This window comes from Mixophyes fleayi, chromosome 3 (assembly GCF_038048845.1).
Source record: "Mixophyes fleayi isolate aMixFle1 chromosome 3, aMixFle1.hap1, whole genome shotgun sequence".
Taxonomy (NCBI): Eukaryota; Metazoa; Chordata; class Amphibia; order Anura; family Limnodynastidae; genus Mixophyes; species Mixophyes fleayi.
Window position 1 is genome coordinate 258496426 of NC_134404.1, and position 22132 is coordinate 258518557.

At 43.5% G+C, this 22132-nt stretch overlaps 1 protein-coding gene across 1 annotated transcript; it reads left to right on the forward strand.

The window, feature by feature from the left end:
* The first annotated feature begins 1629 nt into the window (after window positions 1-1629).
* LOC142143237 (uncharacterized) lies at window positions 1630-17397 on the forward strand. The gene is made up of 5 exons (XM_075200950.1): window positions 1630-2378; window positions 2846-3064; window positions 15266-15404; window positions 16879-16991; window positions 17129-17397. The coding sequence occupies exons 1-5, from the start codon at window positions 1691-1693 to the stop codon at window positions 17395-17397; spliced, it is 1428 nt and encodes a 475-aa protein (XP_075057051.1). The 5' UTR covers window positions 1630-1690.
* The last annotated feature ends 4735 nt before the right edge of the window (window positions 17398-22132 follow it).

Genomic DNA, 22132 nt, shown 5'->3' on the forward strand with positions numbered 1-22132 from the left:
CATGAAGGAGGACGCGCTGTCCAGGTGCAGGTTGCAAGTGAGGCCAAAAGAAGAGTCTGCCTCTCTCAACACAGCTCAGATGTGTTAGAATAAGATTCTTAAAGTAATGTGGGTAGGAGGTATGCTATTAATTTAATGGTGAAGTTTTGGTGGAGGCTAATTATTAAATGGTGGGTGCTATTAATTTATTTGTGGGGTGATGGTGCGATATTTAATTTAATGTAGGGCTGAGTTTGGGGAGAAGGAGGTCTATTTATTAAATGTGAATATGAATTATTTAATGCCGGCATTGGTTTTGGGAAATGGGTTTACTTATAACTTGTAAATGTATAAATTTATTGTCGGACCTTTCGGTGGGGAGGGAAATTACTTTATTTATTAATTGTGTACACTATTAATTTAATATCTAGGCTGCTTGGGGAAATAGTTCTATTATTAAATATGAATACTATTAATATTATTTAATTTCATATTTGGGGCTGATTGCAGGATGGGAGGCCTAATTATTAAAGGAGGGTGCTATTGATTTAATCCCAGGGTTGTTTGGGGATTCCTAAATTTTACGTACCTGCCTTTTTTACACATAGGGCCCAGATATTCCAGCAGCCGCAGGTGGTGAAAGTGACAACAACAGGTAGGAGAGAGCAGGACAGTCTCACAACTGTCCTAAAACAATAAGAAAGGTGCGCTAAAAGCCATAAAGAATCTTCAGAAATATGACCAAAATCGTGTGCTTCTATATATTAAAAAGTTTTTTTATTTCACAAATAATCATTAAAAAATATTGATATAGATATCAGTATCTGGAAAATAACTTATAATAAATAACTTGATTCAAATACTACTGAATAGATATACAAGAGTCAACAAGCAGATTCAGAAACTAAAACATACTCATGCATGCACCTTTAACAAAAATATATCTTAGTTGTGGAAACAATAATCTGTATCTCTATTAATGTGCTTTTCAAAGATTATAATCATAAAGGGTAAGTGGCCAGTCCACTCCTGTCTTAAAAACAATTAATGTCCACTGCATGCATGTCCTTTTTAAACACAATGACTTTATTCTATATCGGGTGCTCCAACCTACTTGAATCTGTACAAACAGCTTTATTCACAGGATTGTTAGAAATAGAAAAAATAGAAAAAAAAAAATCTCACCCAATGTAACAGTTAGGCTGTTAGGGAAAGGAAATCCTCTCTTCACTTTTTTAATACAGCCACAGTTGTAGTGATTCCAAAAGGAAGGGTGTAATGATCCTCATACATGTCCAATAGATCCTGTTACACTGTCTCGCATAGTAGCCAGAGCAGACTTTGAACTCGAGTAACCAACCGAAGAAATAGTATATTACAGTGTTGAGCCACAGCTCAATCTATTATATCCCATTCATACTGCACCAAAATCCCAGGTTTTTCCTGGGTCTAGCTGAAACGACCCGGGTCTTGGTGCAGTATGAATGGTACAAGTCCAAAATCCCGGGTCTAAAAACCCGGGTCTTCAACCCGGGATTTATCGAGGGGTAATTCCCGGGTCGGACCCGGGTCGCCTGCACTATGAATGGTGCAACCCGGGTTTTTTAACCCGGGTTGCACAGAAAACATGCTGATTAGCTGTCTGCCTGTCTCTGGAGGATGATGTCATCGTTGGAAGCCCGTGGAACATTGTAGAAGCTTTTTAGGAGAGATGGTGGATGGTGTACTGAACATAAAGCTGAAGCAGAAACGTTTTTCTAGGGAGAAAATTGCTTTTATTAGTTTGCAAAAACAGTGTTTATTTACAGCAATAATGACACACTGGATGGAGGAAGAGGTGCGTGAGCTGCTGAATGTCAGAGGGGAGGAAGAAATTAGAAGGCAAGTGACTGGGACTGTGAAGGATGCCACAGTGTACTACAACATCGCCAAAATACTCACACAACATGGCATAAAGAGGACACAGCAACAAGTCCTGAACAAATTGAAGTCCCTGAAGAAGCAGTACACTAAAGTCCATGACCACAACAGGCGCAAAAGTGGCGCTGAAAGAATGGACTGGCCCTTTTATGACCAGTGCAATATGGTCTTTGGACATTCTCCTCTGACAAATCCAATTGCACTGTCATCTTCTAGCAATGTGGATGCGGCTATACCAACACCACCAGAGAGCACACAGACAAGCGAGACCGCAACGATAATAATAGAAGATTCTATTGAAGACACCCCAGAACTGGAGTGCTCTGCCACAACAGATGACACCAACATGTCTTGGGAGGAATTGAACGATTCACAGCCATTCCCTGCTGCGCAAGTCGTTACAGAGACTTCGCAAGAAACGCAGCCAGAACCAGTGCCGGTGTCAAAGTCTACGCCAGGTCCCAGTTTACGCTCCAACAGTAAGTATCTTTAATAATCTCACATAATAACCAACCATATATACATACATATATATCTACATAATTGAAAAAAAAATGAACTGTATAAACAAAAGTCCCAAAAACAGAGAACTATATCAACCGAAATGCAAGCCAAATACCAATAAATATATCTACATAACTTAAAAAAAAATAAAAAAAATGTTTGAACATAACTGTCAAAAAAAGAGAAGTATATCAACATAAATGCAAACCAAACACCAATGTTTCTACGTAACTTAAAAAAGAGAACTATATCAACAAAAAGCCCAAAAGACAAATATAATACACTCCAAAGTATTAAAACATTAACACGCATAAGTTGCAGTGCAAAACTACTGGGCAAGAGGGAGGAGGCCTCAAGCACATATCAGCTTACAACACTGCTTTTTTGTTCTGCCACATTATATATTCTAATGTATGTTTAACTGTGTTTTTTCTACGTACAGTTTACAACGTTCCAAAAAAACGCAAAAGGCCCAACAAAATGGACCAAGCAACTAAAACAATGACAACTGTCATGATGGATCAACTGCGGGAGATGGACAGCACCATGAGGGAACACGAGAATACACAACTACAGCGTTTCATGGACAATGAGCGGGAACTGCAGAACTCTTTCCTCATGCAAATCATGAACATGCAGGAACGCGTGTTACGCGAAAATCGTGAGTGTATTATGGGATTCATGGACAGACTCCTCTCACGGGTGCAAGCACCTCCTCCAAGTCCTTACTATTATGACGGACATTATCCTATGTACCAGCGGGGGCAACCCATGTTAGGCAACAATAACCCTCCAAACCCGGTACAGAATACACAACATGCTCAACCTATGGGTAACCCCAACATAGAATACCCACCGGGTTATCCACTCCAAACCACTCCACCACCAGAAATGCCACAATATAGGCAATTGTAATAATTATGTTTTATGGTCAAATGTTTCACTGTTAATTGTTATCATGTATGTTACGTGTGATCTGGAATCACACCGTTAGCTTCTCATATATATATATATATAACCTGAAAAGCAAATTTGCACTTACTGTTTGGGCACATTTGTGTCTTGGGTTTACTACTTATGTATATATTTTATTTTTTTCTACATGCAAGTAAGCACTTTTATATTGAGTCATTTTATATTTTGTTGTGAAGAGACATATGAGGAAATATGTACAAAACAAAATACAATATGTGAAATAAACATATATTTTTTAATTTTACATTTGTGTGGTACATTCAAACAAGTGAGGTCAAATTGGCAGTGAGGGTGGTCCTAATACGTTCAACAGAGGTATTGGTGCGCTCTCCTTCAAAGTACTGGAGTCCACTGACAGCACTGGCATTTCAGATTCCTGCACATTCCACTTAGGTAGAAATTGGTCTTTTTGAATTTCACAAATGTTATGTAAAATACAGCAAGCAGCAACCACGTGGGGCACAAGCTTGGTGTCAATGTCAATGCGCTTCAATAGACAGCGCCAACGTCCTTTCTAGAGATGAGCGCACTCGGATTTATGAAATCCGAGCCCACCCGAACGTTGCCGATCCGAGTCGGATCCGAGACAGATCCGGGTATTGGCGCCAAATTCAAATCTGAAACTGAGGCTCTGACTCATAATCCCGTTGTCGGATCTCGCGATACTCGGTTCCTATAAATTCCCCGCTAGTCGCCGCCATCTTCACTCGTGCATTGATCAGGGTAGAGGGAGGGTGTGTTAGGTGGTCCTCTGTCCTGCTATATCTCGTGCTGTTCAGTTCTGTTCAGTTCAGTTCTGTGCTGTGCTGTGCTTAGTCCAGTGGTGCTGTGTCCTGTGCTCTGTCCTTCTGAGGTCAGTGGTGCTGCTGGGTCCTGTGCTGTGTCCTGTTCAGTCCAGTGGTGCTGTGCTCTGTGCTCTGTGCTTCTAAGGGCATAGTTATTTCCCCAATATTCCCAAGTGTTTAAAAAAATTAAAAAAAGTTATTTAAAAAAATACAAAAAACTAATTTAATTTTTTTTTAATTACAACAAAATTTGCACAACCAATCCTGCAGTATAAGCCCATTGGTACTGCAATATTACCAAGTTCACACATTCAGCAGTAAAAGTCCAGTGGTACTGCAATATTACAAAGTTCACACATTCTGCAGTATCAGTCCAGTGGTGCTGTGTGCTGTGCTCTGTCCTGTTCAGTCCAGTGGTGCTGTGTGCTGTGCTCTGTGCTTCTAAGGGCATAGTTATTTCCCCATTATTCCAAAGTTTTTAAAAAATAAAAAAAAAGCAATAAAAAAAATTAAAATATAAAAAAAATAATTATAACCAAATTTGCAAAACCAATCCAGCAGTATAAGTCCATTGGTACTGCAATATTACCAAGTTCACACATTCAGCAGTAAAAGTCCAGTGGTACTGCAATATTACAAAGTTCACACATTCTGCAGTATCAGTCCAGTGGTGCTGTGTGCTGTGCTCTGTCCTGCTGAGTTCAGTAGTGCTGCTGGGTCCTGTGCTGTGTCCTGTTCAGTCCAGTGGTGCTGTGTCCTGTGCTCTGTGCTTCTAAGGGCATAGTTATTTCCTCATTATTCCCAAGTTTTTAAAAAATAAAAAAAAAGTAATAAAAAAAATTAAAATAAAAAAATATAAAAAAAAATAATTATAACCAAATTTGCAAAACCAATCCAGCAGTATAAGTCCATTGGTACTGCAATATTACCAAGTTCACACATTCAGCAGTAAAAGTCCATTGGTACTGCAATATTACCAAGTTCACACATTCTGCAGTATCTTGTGCTACATATAATGGAGACCAAAAATTTGGAGGATAAAGTAGGGAAAGATCAACTTCCTCCTAATGCTGAAGCTGCTGCCACTAGTCATGACATAGACGATGAAATGCCATCAACGTCGTCTTCCAAGCCCGATGCCCAATCTCGTAGTACCGGGCATGTAAAATCCAAAAAGCCCAAGTTAAGAAAAAGTAGCAAAAAGAGAAACTTAAAATCATCTGAGGAGAAACGTAAAGTTGCCAATATGCCATTTACGACACGGAGTGGCAAGGAACGGCTTAGGCCCTGGCCCGTGTTCATGACTAGTGGTTCAGCTTCACCCACGGATCTTAGCCCTCCTCCTCCTCCCCCCCTACAAAAAATTGAAGAGAGTTATGCTGTCAGCAACAAAACAGCAAACAACTCTGCCTTCTAAAGAGAAATTATCACAAATCCCCAAGGTGAGTCCAAGGGTGTTGGTGGTTGTCAAGCCTGACCTTCCCATCACTGTACGGGTAGAGGTGGCTCGGGAGGAGGCTATTGATGATGTAGCTGGCGCTGTGGAGGAACTTGATGATGAGGATGGTGATGTGGTTATTGTAAATGAGGCACCAGGGGGGGAAACAGCTGATGTCCATGGGATGAAAAAGCCCATCGTCATGCCTGGTCAGAAGACCAAAAAATGCACCTCTTCGGTCTGGAGTTATTTTTATCCAAATCCAGACAACCAATGTATGGCCATATGTAGCTTATGTAAAGCTCAAATAAGCAGGGATAAGGATCTTGCCCACCTAGGAACATCCTCCCTTATACGTCACCTGAATAACCTTCATAGTTCAGTGGTTAGTTCAGGAACTGGGGCTAGGACCCTCATCGGTACAGGGACACCTAAATACCGTGGTCCAGTTGGATACACACCAGCAACACCCTCCTCGTCAACTTCCTCCACAATCTCCATCAGATTCAGTCCTGCAGCCCAAGTCAGCAGCCAGACTGAGTCCTCCTCAATACGGGATTCATCCGAGGAATCCTGCAGCGGTACGACTAATACTGCCACTGCTGCTGTTGCTGCTGTTAGTCGGTCATCTTCCCAGAGGGGAAGTCGTAAGACCGCTAAGTCTTTCACAAAACAATTGACCGTCCAACAGTCGTTTGCCATGACCACAAAATACGATAGTAGTCACCCTATTGCAAAGCGTATAACTGCGGCTGTAACTGCAATGTTGGTGTTAGACGTGCGCCCGGTGTCCGCCATCAGTGGAGTGGGATTTAGAGGGTTGATGGAGGTATTGTGTCCCCGGTACCAAATCCCGTTGAGATTCCACTTCACTAGGCAGGCGATACCAAAAATGTACAGAGAAGTACGATCAAGTGTCCTCACTGCTCTAAAAAATGCAGTTGTACCCACTATCCACTTAACCACGGACATGTGGACAAGTGGTTCTGGGCAAACAAAGGACTATATGACTGTGACAGCCCACTGGGTAGATGCATCCCCTTCCGCAGCAACAGCAACAGCTGCATCAGTAGCAGCATCTACAAAATGGCTGCTCGTGCAAAGGCAGGCAACATTGTGTATTACAGGCTTTAATAAGAGGCACAACGCTGACAACATATTAGAGAAACTGAGGGAAATTATCTCCCAGTGGCTTACCCCACTTAGACTCTCATGGGGATTTGTGGTGTCAGACAATGCCAGTAACATTGTGCGGGCATTAAATATGGACAATTTCCAGCACGTCCCATGTTTTGCCCACACCATTAATTTGGTGGTGCAGCATTACCTCAAGAGTGACAGGGGTGTGCAGGAGATGCTTGCGGTGGCGCGCAAAATTGCTGGACACTTTCGGCATTCAGCCAGTGCCTACCGCAGACTAGAGGCACATCAAAAAAGCATGAACCTGCCCTGCCATCACCTTAAACAAGAGGTTGTGACGCGCTGGAACTCCACCCTCTATATGCTGCAGAGGATGGAGGAGCAGCGAAAGGCCATTCAGGCCTACACAGCCACCTACGACATAGGCAAAGGAGTGGGGATGCGCCTCAGTCAAGCGCAGTGGAGACTGATTTCCGTGTTGTGCAAGGTTCTGCAGCCATTTGAACTTGCCACACGAGAAGTCAGTTCCGACACTGCCAGCTTGAGTCAGGTCATTCCCCTGATCAGGCTGTTGCAGAAGCAGCTGGAGAAAGTGAGGGAGGAGCTGGTAAGCCATTGCGATTACACCAAGCATGTAGCTGTTGTGGATGTAGCCCTTCGTACGCTTTGCCAGGATCCGAGGGTGGTCACTCTTTTAAAGTCAGAGGAATACATTCTGGCCACCGTTCTCGATCCTCGGTTTAAAGCGTATGTTGTGTCTCTGTTTCCGGCGGACACAAGTCTACAGCGGTGCAAAGACCTGCTGGTCAGGAGATTGTCCTCTGAAGAGGACCGTGACATGCCAACAGCTCCACCCTCATTTTCTTCCACATCTATGGCTGCGAGGAAAAAGCTCAGTTTTCCTAAAAGAGGCGCTGGCGGGGATGCTGATAACATCTGGTCCGGACTGAAGGACCTGCCAACCATTGCAGACATGTCTACTCTCGCTGCATTGGATGCTGTCACAATAGAAAAAATTGTGGATGATTACTTTGCTTACACCATCCAAGTAGACATGTCAGACAGTCCATATTGTTACTGGCAGGAAAAAAAGGCAGTTTGGAAGCCCCTGTACAGGCTCTATTTTACCTGAGTTGTCCCCCCTCCAGTGTGTACTCGGAAAGAGTTTTTAGTGCAGCGGGGAACCTGGTCAGTGAGCGGCGAAGGAGGTTGCTTCCTCAGAACGCTGAAAAAATGATGTTTATAAAAATGAATAATCAATTCCTCAATGAAGTGCAGCACTGCCCTCCAGATAGTACAGAGGGACCTGTGGTTGTGGAGTCCAGCGGGGACGAATTGATAATGTGTGATGAGGAGGAAGTTCACACTGTAGGGGGAGAGGAATCAGAGGCTGAGGATGAGGACGACATCTTGCCTCAGTAGAGCCTGTTTAGTCTGTACAGGGAGAGATGAATAGCTTTTTTGGTGTGGGGGCCCAAACAAACCAATCATTTCAGCCAAAGTTGTTTGGTAGGCCCTGTCGCTGAAATGATTGGTTTGTTAAAGTGTGCATGTCCTATTTCAACAACATAAGGGTGGGTGTGAGGGCCCAAGGACAATTCAACAGTCGTTTGCCATGTTCAAAAAGTAAAACCAAATTTAAACAAATTCAAGAAATTAAACCAAAAGTAAAATGCCCTGTCATAATTTAAAACAAGAGGTATTGACGTGCTCTAAAACTACTGTATTGTTGTTTATATTTTATAAACACTACACTTGAAAGCTTGAGTCTTTCAATGAAAAAGTAACTCTCCATTGCACGAATATTTGAAACAGGGACAATTTTAGGGTTAAGAAAGTCAACCAATAACACTTCAACGCTGTCTGTCTTTATAAACACTACAGTTGGAAGTTGGAGGAGGTATTGTAGCCCCGGCACCAAATTTACTACCGGGGCCACTCCACTGTGCAGTCCATATTTAGGTGTATTAGATATTAAACAACGGTGACAGTTGATGTCCAATTTTTTTATATTGTTGGCGCTGTAAAAAATTGTGTTCCGGGCACACCACACTACGCAGTCCATACCCTTTTTTGGTGGAATTCTGACCCGTGGAGGGTTTTTTAATTATATTGTGGCCTCGGTACCAAATTGTGTACCGGGGCCACCACACTACGCAGTCAAGAAAGATAGATGCGTATCATAGATAAAGTACATTCAGTGTTGTGGGGAAAATTGAAAAATATTCAAAATGCACTGACATTATCAAAAACAAGAGGTTTTCACACGCTGAAACTCCAACATGTATATGATGGAGAGGATGGAGGAGCAGCCGTATGTGCAGTGTAATGCAGACCTGTTGAAGGTTTTCTATATATTTTTTATTGTGGTGCCCAGTGCCCACTACTCTACGCAGTCCAGATACTATTTTTGGGTGTAATGCAGACCTGTTGAAGGTTTTCTATATATTATATTGTGGTGGCCAGTGGCCAGTCCGCTACGCAGTCCAGATACTCTTTTTGGGTGTAATTCAGACCTGTTGAAGGTTTTCTATATATTATATTGTGGTGGCCAGTGGCCAGTCCTCTACGCAGTCCAGATACTATTTTTGGGTGTAATGCAGACCTGTTGAAGGTTTTCTATATATTATATTGTGGTGGCCAGTGGCCAGTCCTCTACGCAGTCCAGATACTATTTTTGGGTGTAATTCAGACCAGTTGATGGGTTTTTAATTATATTGTGGGGAACACTCCTCTACGCAGTCCAGAAAGATACCTCGTTGCAACGTTTTGTACTAAAAAAAAAAAAAAATTGTGAGGTGTTAGGTGTTCAGAATAGCCTTTAAAAAAGTGGAAATTATTGTTATTGAATGTTATTGAGGTTAATAATAGCGTAGGAGTGAAAATAAGCCCAAAAACTTGATTTTTACACTTTTTAGTTTTTTTTCAAAAAAAATCCGAATCCAAAACCTTAAATCCGAACCAAAACCTTTCGGCAGGTGTTTTGCGAAACAAATCCGAACCCAAAACATTGAGAAAATCTGGATCCAAAACACAAAACACGAGACCTCAAAAGTCACCGGTGCACATCCCTAGTGCTTTCAAGCGCCCAAAAGCATTTTCCACCACCATCCGAGCAGAGCTGAGGGTATGTGTAAAACGGATCTGTTCCTGAGACAGGTGATGTTGCTGAGTTAACCCCTTCATCAGCCAGCGCCTCAAAGGGTAAGCAGCATCCCTAATGATGTGTACCGGTATCTCCACACCATCAACAAACGTAGATTTCTGTAAATAAAAACATGCAGTTTCACGTCACCATGTTTAAAATATTGGTCAAATAACGCAGTACACTTGGTACTATATGGGGAAAATGCATTTTGCAAGTGTTACATCTGTATATAAAAAGGGGCAGTAAATACATACAATATTGATAGCAAACAATAGTATATAAGCTTCAATTACAAATACATCATACAACATTACACCTATATTTACCTCTCTAGGGAACAGCCAGCCATCTTGTCTTTCCTCAGAAATTTGGTAAAGGTCCGAATTTGCTAGAACTCTGGAGTCATGGGAACGTCCAGGCCACCCGATGAAAACATCTGTGAAACTAACATTAAAAAAACCCCATATATAAATATGTTTTACAATACGCATTACACATGGCACAGTCACATAAAAAAAACCCCATAAAAAATGCTTGCCAATAGTTGTGGTCAACCACAGCCTGCAGAATGATGGAATGCCAGCCTTTGCGGTAGTAGTAATCCGCATGGTTGTCTGTGGGGGCAATGATGGGGATGTGTGTCCCGTCTATGGCTCCAGCACACTGTGGAAACCCACGCTTCAGGAATCCTGCAATTGTATCATCCAGGCGCTGACCTTGTGGTAAGGAGATGAAGCGATGATACAGGGCTTCCAGCAATGCCTTGGTGACTTCATGCACTAGAGTGCACACCGTGGATATCCCCACTCCAAACAAGCAGGAGATTGTCCGGTATTCTCCAGCGGTAGCATACCACCACAACACAATAGAAAGGCGCCTACATGGTGGAATAGGTTTCCCAAAAATAAGGTCCAGCACATAGTTAAATGTCCAACGTGACATTCAGAAGTGTTGCATCCACTGCTGTTCCTCAAACGCTTCCACAGTAGACCAGAAAGCTTCTCCGTGGCTACACTCTCTGGCACGCATGGTTCGGTTACTGGCAGCACTGAATCTCAAAATTGAGGCAATGCTGGCCCTGAGAAACGCTCTCCTCCTGCGCATATACAGACACCGAGTTTTCTTCTGTTATGCCATAAACTTCGCCTTCCTCCTCCTGAACTGGGACTGTGCAAGAGTGCACAGTGTCAGCAGCTGCAGCAAACTCTCATTTGCTGCATAAAACATCAAAAAAATACTAGTAAACATGAACTCTGGGCTACACAAAAGTGAGTCGTCGGCCATGATGAAAAGTAATGTGGTAAACAATCACCACCGACTTTAGCATCATCTTTATGCGTCAACAAACCAGTCACCTTTCAATGACATCACCGTTTTTCAGCCAATGAAAACTGCTCTGGTGATGACTCCCAGAAATTGCCAGGGCACAGACTTGTGCAGTATGAATGGGGTCAACCCGGGAAATTCCCGGGTCCGAGGGGGTCCGAGGTGCAGTATGAATGGTGTTTCTGAGCTGGGACACTCCGAGACCCTGCAAAAACCCGGCTTCAAAAACCCGGGATATTGCAGGGGCGGCAGTATGAAAGTGGTATAAGATAGTCCAATGTGGCAGGTTGGCTGTTAGGGAAAAGGAATTTCCTTGTCTGTTTTTCAATACAGCCTCAGTTGCAGTGATTCCAAAAAAGAGGGTGTAATGGTCCTCATAGAAGTCTAATAGACCCTGTTACACTGTCTAACATAGTGGCTGCTAGGGAAATCCCCTCTTCCGATTAGCAATACAGTCGTAATTGCAATGGTTTCAAAGCAGGGAGTAGGAATCCTTATACACCATCCCGAAAAAGGACAAAAGAGGTGAGCACCATAGGAATCCTAATTAGTCCTGGTTCATCTCTGTTATATAAATATCAGTAGCAAATGCTGGAAACAAAGTATTCTGAGGCATTTCGCTGACTTTCTCAAAGATGCTGCAGCTTCTCATTGGCAGTCTATTTATACCAATGTACATTCTCAATAAGCACTTGCACCTGCGGTGACAACCAATGCACCACTATAGTTTCAACACAGGTAACAGTTTTTATTCATGATAATACAAAAAGGAACTTAAAGTCATACTAAAATATAACACCGTAAAAACTAGAACAGTTTTGAAAGATTAAATAGGAGAGAAAGCTTGAGTCTATACACTCCTTGTCACAACTCTGAATAATATTTTAGTGGATCCCTGGTCTCTGCCAAGAATGGACTCACTCAGGAGTGGCAAAAACGTGTGGGAGGTTTTCGCCAGTGACCCCCGCAAGAGGGTATGGATTTCGCTGCTCCTATCCCGCAGGTCGCGGTCTCCTAAATGAGTGCTGGCAGAGCAATAGTGGAGCTTTAAACACAATAGATGGATACAGGTGGTCACACAGAATCTGGATACAGGAGCAAATAGTTCTTGGCTCAGTGGTAACACAAGTAATAGCAATGCTGAAATGTAATAACAGCAGTATAGATAATGCGTCAGGATAATTGCAAATAGACACTGATGCAGTTGAATGAAAGAAGTAACTCAGGGCAACGGCAGACAATACTAACACGGCAACTGATCAAATAGAAGTGATGAATCACAACACGCTACTCCACACTTGGTAACTCATGGAGACTGCAAGGAATATATAGAGCAACAGTTTAACAGTGGTAATTATGGAGATAGAACTTTAGCTAGTCCGGAAATGGTAACTCAAATCACAATAGATGAATCACTGATACAGCGGTAGTTCAGACAGAGGTAATGGTAAATTAGAACTTGGCTGATCCGTAGATAATAACTCAGACATAACTCAGACATAAGGGGACCCTATAACCTTACTGTGCTGTGTTTTAGTAATTCCACCCATTATACTGGAATTATGTTGTTTTATTATTAAATGGTCTGTATGATCATTCCGATTGGTTTAATTGCATCCTTAAACCAAGGTATACACAAACATTTTGACAGTTAACACTCATACCATTGCGCCAGGGAGTACATTTGATTTATACTAACTTAGTGGGGATTGGGACATACCCCTCACAATTCTCCCACAGGCTGCAACCTCCACACTGTGAAATAGCACGGTCCCTTTTCAATACTATCTAGACATCACTGGTAGTTTCTTTTGCGCATGTGCTACCTGTTACCTTTGCTTATGACCTCCTACCTGTTTCCATTGGTTCTAAGCATTTGGAGCACTATTTAAACCTCCCATGGTTTCCTGTCCTTTGCCTGTTCTTCGAGTTACCCACTCTTAGAAAGATTTGGCTATCCTGTGGTCTATCTCACCTGTTGTCCGTTGAAACGTCTGGAGTCAGCTATTCTCCTCACTGCTGCTGCCGTCTATGAGCTGTTTCTTACACCTGGACCCAGCTCTCCTGTTCGGAATCATCACCTCCCGTCCAGCTTTATCTAACTCCTCCATTACCTTGTCATTAGGACCAATGCTGCACTACTCTTTGCTGAATCACCATGCACAGATCAGCTAAGTTCTACTCCTCCGTTGCCTTCACACATTGAACCATTATTAACAAACTGCTTGTTACACCTGTACTCATCGCTGCTGCTCAGAATCACCATCTGTGGATCAACGAGTTCAATGCCTTTGTTTTACATTGAAACTACCGCTATGCCAGTAACTCACCTGCTATTCTGAATCACCATTCACGGATCAGCTAAGTTCTATTTCTTCGTTATCTGTATCATCGAACTGCCGCTGTACCAGTAACTCCTCTTTTGCTTTGAATCATCATCTACGGATCAGCTAAGTTTCATGCTATTATTGCCGTTGTTTGAACTGTCGCTGTGCCACTCATTTAGGAGACTGCGACCTGCGGGATAGGAGCAGCGAAATCCATACCCTCTTTCGGGGTCACTGGCAAAAACCTCCTACCTGTTAAACTCCGCACTCCTGAGTGAGTTCCATCTTGGCAGAGACCAGGGATCCACTAAAATATCAGAGTCATGACAGCTAAGCTAGGAGGAGTGGAGTCTAAACACGCCAAGGACCCCGGAAGGGAGTTTGAGGTTCGCTGCTGAGACGTGCAGGTCACGGCCCTTCCAGATAGAATTTATTGAGGGTCAGTGGTTTCAGCAAAGATACGTGAAAAGTATTGTGGATCTTTAGAAAGTGTCAGAGTCACTAGGTGGAATTAATGATACCTGCCAGCTGTTAGCGCTACTGAGTACTGAGGCGCGGAGTCTAACACGGCCCTGGTTTTCACCAGGAACCCCCGCGAGGAGGTATGGATTTCGCTGCAAGGGACGTGCAGGTCGCGGCCTTTAGTATCAGTCAGCTGGCGAGGTAACAATTGAGGCCGCAGTGACAGCCCACCAGGAGGCAGGATGGAAGAGTAGTCAGCAAGCTGGGTCAAAACCAGAGGAATGGATATAACCAAATCAGAAGCAGGAGAATGGTCAGGAAGCCGGGTCAATACCAAATATCACTCTAAGCCAGAATTAGGAACCAAAGGAGAAGTCAGGAACAAGCTGGGGTCAGAATCCAAATAACAGCAACACAGGAACAAACGCTGGAGCAAGGCTGAAGACCAAATACTCTGGCACTAGACATGTGTCAGAGGCTGCTTTATATACCCTAAGGTGCCTCCTGATTGGGTTAGGGAGATTTTGGCGGTAAGACATGCTGGCTGCAGACAGGTGAGCAGAGATAGCATCCCGCTGCTAGGCAACAGGACATGGTTGCTGAGAAGGTGCAGGCGTCCGGCTCCTGCACCAAGTGTCAGTGCGGAGACGGCACCTGACAGAGAGGGAGGAAGGCACAGTCTGTAAGTTACCGGGTTGATGATCTGTATCACTGGATACGGTCCAATAAAACGTGGAGCCAATTTCATGGATGTACCTAGAGCCTAAGAATCCGTGTGGCAAGCCACACTTTATCACCCAGATGAAGAGTGGAAATCAACTTGCGATGACAGTCTGCAGCTAGTTTATACCATTGGGAAGCTTTAAATAAATTTTCTGTAGTTGAGGTCCAGATATGAGCGAAGTCTCGAACCAGAGAGTGGGTGGCAGGAATAGTAGGTGCCAAAAGAGGAGAGAAATCAGGTAGGATGGGGTGGGAGTCCTAAACCGTAAAGAAGGGGGAGGATCCAGTGGAATCATGTATGTGCTTATTATGGGCAAATTCAACCCATGGAAGTAAGTTGTACCAATCATCTTGATTACCAGAGGAAAAACAGCGGAGAAATAGTTTAAGATCTTGGTTTACACATTTCGTCTGGCCATTGGTCTGCGGATGATATCCCGAGGAGAACTTTAGATCAACTCCTAAATCTTTACAGAAGGCTCTCCAGAATCGTGATATGAATTGTATCCCACGGTCAGATATAATTTCCTGTGGACAGACATGAAGCTGGAACACCTCCTTTATAAAGACTTGAGCGAGCTTGGAAGTGGATGGAATCCCTTTCAAGGGGACGAAATGGACCATCTTCGAGAATCTGTCTATAATTACCCAAATAGTATTGAAACCCTCGATAGGAGGTAAGTCGGTGATGAAGTCCATAGAAAGACTCACCCAAGGACGTTCAGGAACTGGTAGAGGTAACAGCAAACCTAATGGTGGGTACCTCGGAATCTTGTTTTGAGCACATATTTCACAAGAATTTAACAACGCTTTAAAATCGGTCCGGAGATACGTCGGGACAACAAAGAGAAAGACTTTTTAAAACCAGTGTGACCAGCAAATATAGTAGCATGGGCCCAGTGGAGGGTTTTGTGGCGAAGGTGAGGTTCCAGACAAGAACATCCACACAAGAAGGTGTCCTGAAAGAAGCCCTGGTTAGAGCAATAATACTGGAAGGTTCCAGAATATGGGGAGGTTCAGAGGAAGGAGCTACATCAGATTCGTCAAATGACCGAGATGGAGCATCCACTCGAGAATTCTGAGTACCAGAACTAAAGGTGATTTTCAGGTTGAAGCAAGCAAAGAGAGAGGACCACCTCGCCTGACGGTGGTAGATTAAATTTTTGTGGTCAGTGAAGACCTTAACCGCATGAAGGACTCGTTCAAGGAGGTGGTGCCATTCTTCTAAAGCTGACTTGATGGCAAGTAATTCTTTGTCACCAATTCCGTAGTTGCGTTCTGAGGTGGAGAATTTTTAGAAAATAATCCACAAAGATGAAGGGTGCCAGAGTAAGATTCCTGTGAAAGGAGAGCTCCAACCCCAACGGAAGAGGTGTCTACTTCTAGAAAAAATGGTTTCCCTTGGTCAGGTTGAGTCATTACAGGTGCAGAAGAGAAAGCTTTCTTCAAGGAGGGAAATGCTGAGATGGCCTCAGGGTACCACAGCCTAGGGTTCGCAGATTTTCGGGTAAGGGTTGTGATGGTAGCAATCAGTGTGGAAAATTGATTGATGAATTGTCTATAATAACTAGTGAACTCAATAAAACGTTGGACAGCTTTCAGGCTCAGAGGTTGAGGCCAATTAGTAATATCAGAAACCTTCTCCGGATCCATCTGCAATCCAGAACCAGAGTGTAGGTAACCAAGGAAAGGAATTTGAAGTACCTAAAAAATACATTTCTCAAGTTTACAGAAGAGTTTGTTCTGACGTAGACAAGACAAGACTTCTTTTACATGAGAACGATGGGAAATGAGATCAGGAGAGAAAATGAATATATCATCCAGATATACTACCACTGATTTGTAGAGAAGGTCTCGAAAGATTTTGTTAACAAAATATTGAAACACTGCTGGGGCATTACAGAGCACGAGGGGCATGATGAGGTACTCATAGTACCTATCCCGAGTACTAAAGGCGCCCAGGAGTGTCCAGAGAAATTGAGATCAGAAAATCTGGCTTTGAGGTGGAATAGGGAGTGGATAGTCTGACTCCTAGAACGGCCTCCCTGTCGTTGACTATGAGGGAGCGTTTGGGACAGGAGGCTAAGAGATGTAAAGCCTCCCCACAATATAGACAAAGGTTCTGTTTCAGCCTTCTTTCTCTTTATTCAGGGAACAGTCTGGATCGTCCGATCTGCATGGGTTCCTCCAAAGAAACCAGATTCGGGTTCTGGAAACGAGGAGCAAGGCGGGGAGTAAAGCGTCTGGCAGAAGATCTCCTTTGGGTTCGTTCCCAGAAGCGAAGATCAATCCATTTTCATAGGGAAATAAGGTTGTCTATGTCCGTAGGAATTTCATGGGACACCGGAGTTACATTCATAATGAATTGAACATTGATTCATGAATGCCCGGCATTTTTTAGGGACTCCATCAAATTTCTCGGTGTCGGCAGCTGCAAAGAGGGGGATGAGACTGTCGCAGGAGCTGAAGAGGGTGGACCATCACCGGAAGCGGAGACAACAGCAGGCTGGGAGACAGGCAAGGAGGCCTGGAGTGAGTCCAGATGGGAGGCTATCCATTGAATACATTGGAGTAAACGGGCCTGCTCGGTGTCATGTTGTTCGACCTTATGAGCCAAGTGGAGTAGCAAATTATGGGCTGATGGTTCACCAGGGCCTTCAGAGGACATGACCAGAGTATACTGTCACAAACAGAATTGCTCTGAAGGTCTTACCTGCCAGTAATGACACTGCTAAGCTAGGAGGCGAGGAGTCTAAACACGCCTCTGGTCTTCGCCAGGGACCCCTGCAAGGGAGTTTGGGGTTCGCTGCAGAGACATGCAGGTCGCGGCCCTCCCAGATGTCTACCAACAACAAAGTGTAAGGTGAGCAAGGGTGGTTGTGAAGTCCAAGGTCAAACCGTGCGGGCAGTACAGGAACCAAAGGTACAGGCAGGAGCGGAGTCAGAATGCCAATTAATCAGTATAGGTCCGGATGGAGATCCAAAAGAATACTCAGGCAGAACCGGGTTAAAATCCAAGGAGACAAGCATGCAGGAGACAAATAAGATGCTGGAGACTAGAGACCTAGATACTCTAGCACCCTAATGGTGCCAGAGTCAGGTTTAAACAGATGATAGTGGCCTATCATTGGTGGACGTGGGATCAGCGGTCAGAACAGCTGACCGCCGTCAGGAAGCGCCAATGGCGTCCTCGTTGCCTAGCACGCTCCCGAATTTCTGAACGCAAAACTGCGTGACGTTGCTTAGCAATGGGACGCATGGGGAACAAAGCAGGCAGCAATCCCTGGCACCTAATATATGTGCTTGGATGGTGCCTGACACCCAGTAATTTAACCTCTCTGTTGTCAAAGGCTAACAAACCTCCTCAAACCCGCAGTAATCTTAAATCTATTAATTGTCAACAGTTTTCCACCTCTCTCCAACACTTCTCTTCCCAATTTCTCCATACTACTCTCTTAATATGACAGAACCACATTTTCACCAAACCCTAGCAACAGCACTTAATTAAGTGGCTCCAGCTACTCTTCATACTCCTTGTCGATTTCAATATCAGCTGTGGCACATTAGGTAACATGACATATTCAGAAACTTTCTCACAAAGAAGAACATCATTGGTCTAAATCTTGTACCTCTAATGATTTCACCACATATACTGCTATCTACCACTCCAATCAAAATACTCTCGACACTGCTAAACAAACATACTTTCAATGTCTCATCTCTGCTCAGGGTTCTAACCCCAAACACCTTTTAAACACATTTAAATCTCTTCTCAACCCTTCCACTCCAAACCCTCTACTACTATCAGTGCCCAAGATCTTGCTTCCTACTTCAAGGACAAGATTGATAAAATCTGCAATTAAATATATTCCACTTCAAGGACAAACAACCAGCTCAATTAATTCACTGGTACCCTCTCTTTATTTGATCCCACAAATGAAGATGAAGTGTCTACTTTTTTCTTATCTTCCTACTCTACTACCTGTCCTCTTGATCCTATGCCCTCACACATTAGTAGATCTTGGTCTCCTGTGCTCATCCAAACTTTATCTAAAATCTGTAATCTCTCTCTCTCTCTCTCTCTACTGGTATAATCCCATCATTATTGAAGAACGCAGTGATTACTGCTATTCTGCAAAAACAAAATTCTGACCCAAACCCTCTCTTAATTTACTGTCCCATCTCTCAACTCCCATGTCTCTCCAAGCTTCTCTAGAGAATTGTCTAATCTCACCTCATACAATTTCTTTCTTTACACAACCTTTTAGACCCTCTTCATTACCATTACTCCACAGAGACTGCACTGACAAAAGTTGTCAATGCTTTGATCAGTGCTAAAGCTAAAGGCCATTACCTGCTTCTAATTCTTCTGGATCGTTTTGCTGCATTTGACACTATTGACTACTCTCTTCTTGTACAAACAATTACTAGGTCTTCAGGGATCCACCTCCTTTCCACTTCCTTTATCAGTTGGAGTACCACAATGATCAGACCTAGGTCCTCTGCTCTTCTATATATATATACTACTACTCTTGGAAAACTAATAAGCTCCTTTGGATTTCAGTATCATCTCTATGCAGATGATACACATATTAATCTTCTGGATCTCTCACCATCTGTGTTAGTCCACGTTACTGACTGTCTGACATCTATTCTTGGATATCCTCTTGCCTCAATCTCAAACTTAAAATTGCAAAAACAGAGCTAATAATATTCCCATCAGCCAACAGAAGTTACTTACCTGACATTTCGATTTTGCGACAACGAATTTTGCTATCATCTTCGGCTGCTTTAGTGAAACAGCTCCCGTCGAACAAAGTATGCTGAGTTCAGGTAAGTATGAGGGAGAAGAGGATTTTGGAGCACAGTTATGAGGGAGAAAGGGAACTGAGGGCACAGAGGGAGAAAAGGAACTATGAGGGAGAACAGGAACTGGGGGAACAGATATGAGGGAAAAGAGGAACTGGGGGCACAGCTATGAAAGAGAAGAGGAACTGGGGGCACAGCTATTAGGGAGAAGAGGAACTGGGGAAATGGCTATGATAGAGAAGATGAACTGGGGCACAGCTATGAGGACTAGGGGAACTGGGGGGCACAGCTATGAGGGAGAAGGGGAACTGGGGTACAGCTATTATGAAGAAAAGGAACTGGGGGCACAGCTATGAGGGAGAAGATGAACTGGGAACACAGCTATGAGGAGAAGAGGAACTCGGAGCACAGCTATGAGGGAGAAGAGGAACTGGGGGCACAGCTATGAGGGAGAAGACGAACTGGGAACACAGCTATGAGGGAGATGAGGAAATGGGGGCACAGCTATGAGGGAGAAGAGGAACTGGGGGCACAGCTATGGGGGAGAAGACGAACTAGGAACACAGCTCAGCTATGAGGGAGAAGTGGAAGTGGGGGCACAGCTGTAAGGGATACCAGTAACTGGGGGCACAGCTGTGACACATAAATGAACTGGAGGCACAGCTCTGAGGAATACCAGAAACTGGGGACAGAACTATGACACATAGCATGAAGTGGGGGCACAACTATGTAGCATAATATGAATTGAGGATACAACTATGTGACGTAAAACTGGGGGGGGGGCACAGTTTTGAAGCAGAATATGATCTGGGGCACAACTATGTGGCATAATATTAACTGGGGGCACTATTGTGTGGCATAGCCTGAACATTTATTTATTAGTCCCATTACTATTAAAATTATCATGATATTAGCATGATAAAATTTAAATAATTAAATATATGTATACACAGTGGTCAAAGTAGAAATGTAGAAGTGGCAGTTTGGAAATTTAGTAGTGGTGGTATGGAAAATGTAGGTGAATAGAATTCCATAGTTTCACAATCAAAGAAGTGGCGGTATGGCATGTTACCGTATACCAGTACACTTCAAAATATCTGGCACATCTGGGCTTAAAAGGATTTTTGCCAGCACACCGATAGAATATGGTTGCCAACCCCTGCCTAGGTGTTATCCTGCACTCAAAAGTATCCTTTGTTCCTCACATCCAATCTACTGTATATCTATATCATGTTCCAAAATACTGGCATGTCTCACACATGACACTACAAAACCTTTAATTCATGCACTCATTATATCCCATATTAAGTATTGCAATTCCTTCCTTACTGGTCTTACTTACCCAAATCAAATTCTCACTGCTATTTTACATGCAGCAGTTAAATTGATTTTCCTTCTAGTTTGGTTGAATGTTTTTTACCGAATCCAATATAAAATACTTCTACTAACATACAAGACCATCAACAAAACTACACCAACATACATGTTTTGACTTGTCTCAAAATGTCTCCTGTGATGAGACCAGGCACCACAGTGGGAACATCGGGCCAAACCGATCTGTCATTCAGTGGGTCAATTGAGCTACATCAGCCCAACCACTTTATTAAATGCTGCCCAGCGGCCGGATCCAGCATTCTGTGACCAAAGAGGGAGAGGGAGGCTGCCCACAGGAAGTATGCAACAGTTGGAGACCCTAACACATCACAAAGCAGTGAAAAAATGTTTAAGATCGGGATGGCTTTGGGATTTGATTATTTATTGAGCATTGTCCCAGCACATTCCAAAACCAGACTTGATGGCTACTGCTGAGGTCATATTCTATGTTACCACCCAGAGTCCAGCCACCACCAATGAAAAGTGATCATGGCCCGGGGGAGGGCGAGGGGGAGGGTGACATTGTGGTTGTTGCTGTGGGATTTACTTGGAGAAGGACTTGGACTAATGCATAGTAGTCGTACTCTATTAGTGCCAGATAAGATTGTGTCAACCAAGAACCTGCTCAGTCAGATCGGGTGCTGTATCTTTGGGACTTATTTGCCATCACACTATTGGAAGATGCTCGTAGACTCTCGGGAAGGGTGAGCCTACATCCGTAGGGAGACTGATACCCAGAGTCCCACCAAGCAGGTGGAGAGTTGACCAAACAGTCGGAATCAGCAAGTACACAAACCCACTTACCATATCAAAACTCCATAGCCCATCTTGATTGTTCATCTGGAGACTTTGTTGCTGTGAGTTTCTGACTGTTGGCATTCTGAGCTGTGAGGTAACCTGCTGGGGACTTTTTTGTGGGTTTTGTTGACACTGGTGAATTTACTGACACTTTGTTATATTTGGTGGGGAAATATGTTTCTCTTTGGGGAGCACTGTTGCATATATTTTCTGTGTACACATTTGATAAATAAAGAGGTTATTATCTCTTTCTTGCCTCCTTACCTGTCTGATCTGGGTTCCTAGAGGGCTGGGTACCTAGAGAACAATGGTTTCAACCCTAGTGTCCTCACATCTCCCAACTTGACAACTCATAAGATCTGTGTCTCTCATCCACACTCATTAACTTCTCCCATTCCCTCTTACAGGACATTTTTCTGGCTGC

What these genes read in the sequence shown, in the direction of transcription:
- LOC142143237 (XM_075200950.1), top strand. Translation starts at nt 1,691, where the DNA reads ATGGTGGATGGTGTACTGAACATAAAGCTGAAGCAGAAACGTTTTTCT. An exon ending in ACGCGTGTTACGCGAAAATC is followed by an intron (nt 3,065 to 15,265) that starts GTGAGTGTATTA and finishes TCCTGTGGACAG; the next exon opens with ACATGAAGCTGGAACACCTC. An exon ending in ATTGAAACCCTCGATAGGAG is followed by an intron (nt 15,405 to 16,878) that starts GTAAGTCGGTGA and finishes CTCTTTATTCAG; the next exon opens with GGAACAGTCTGGATCGTCCG.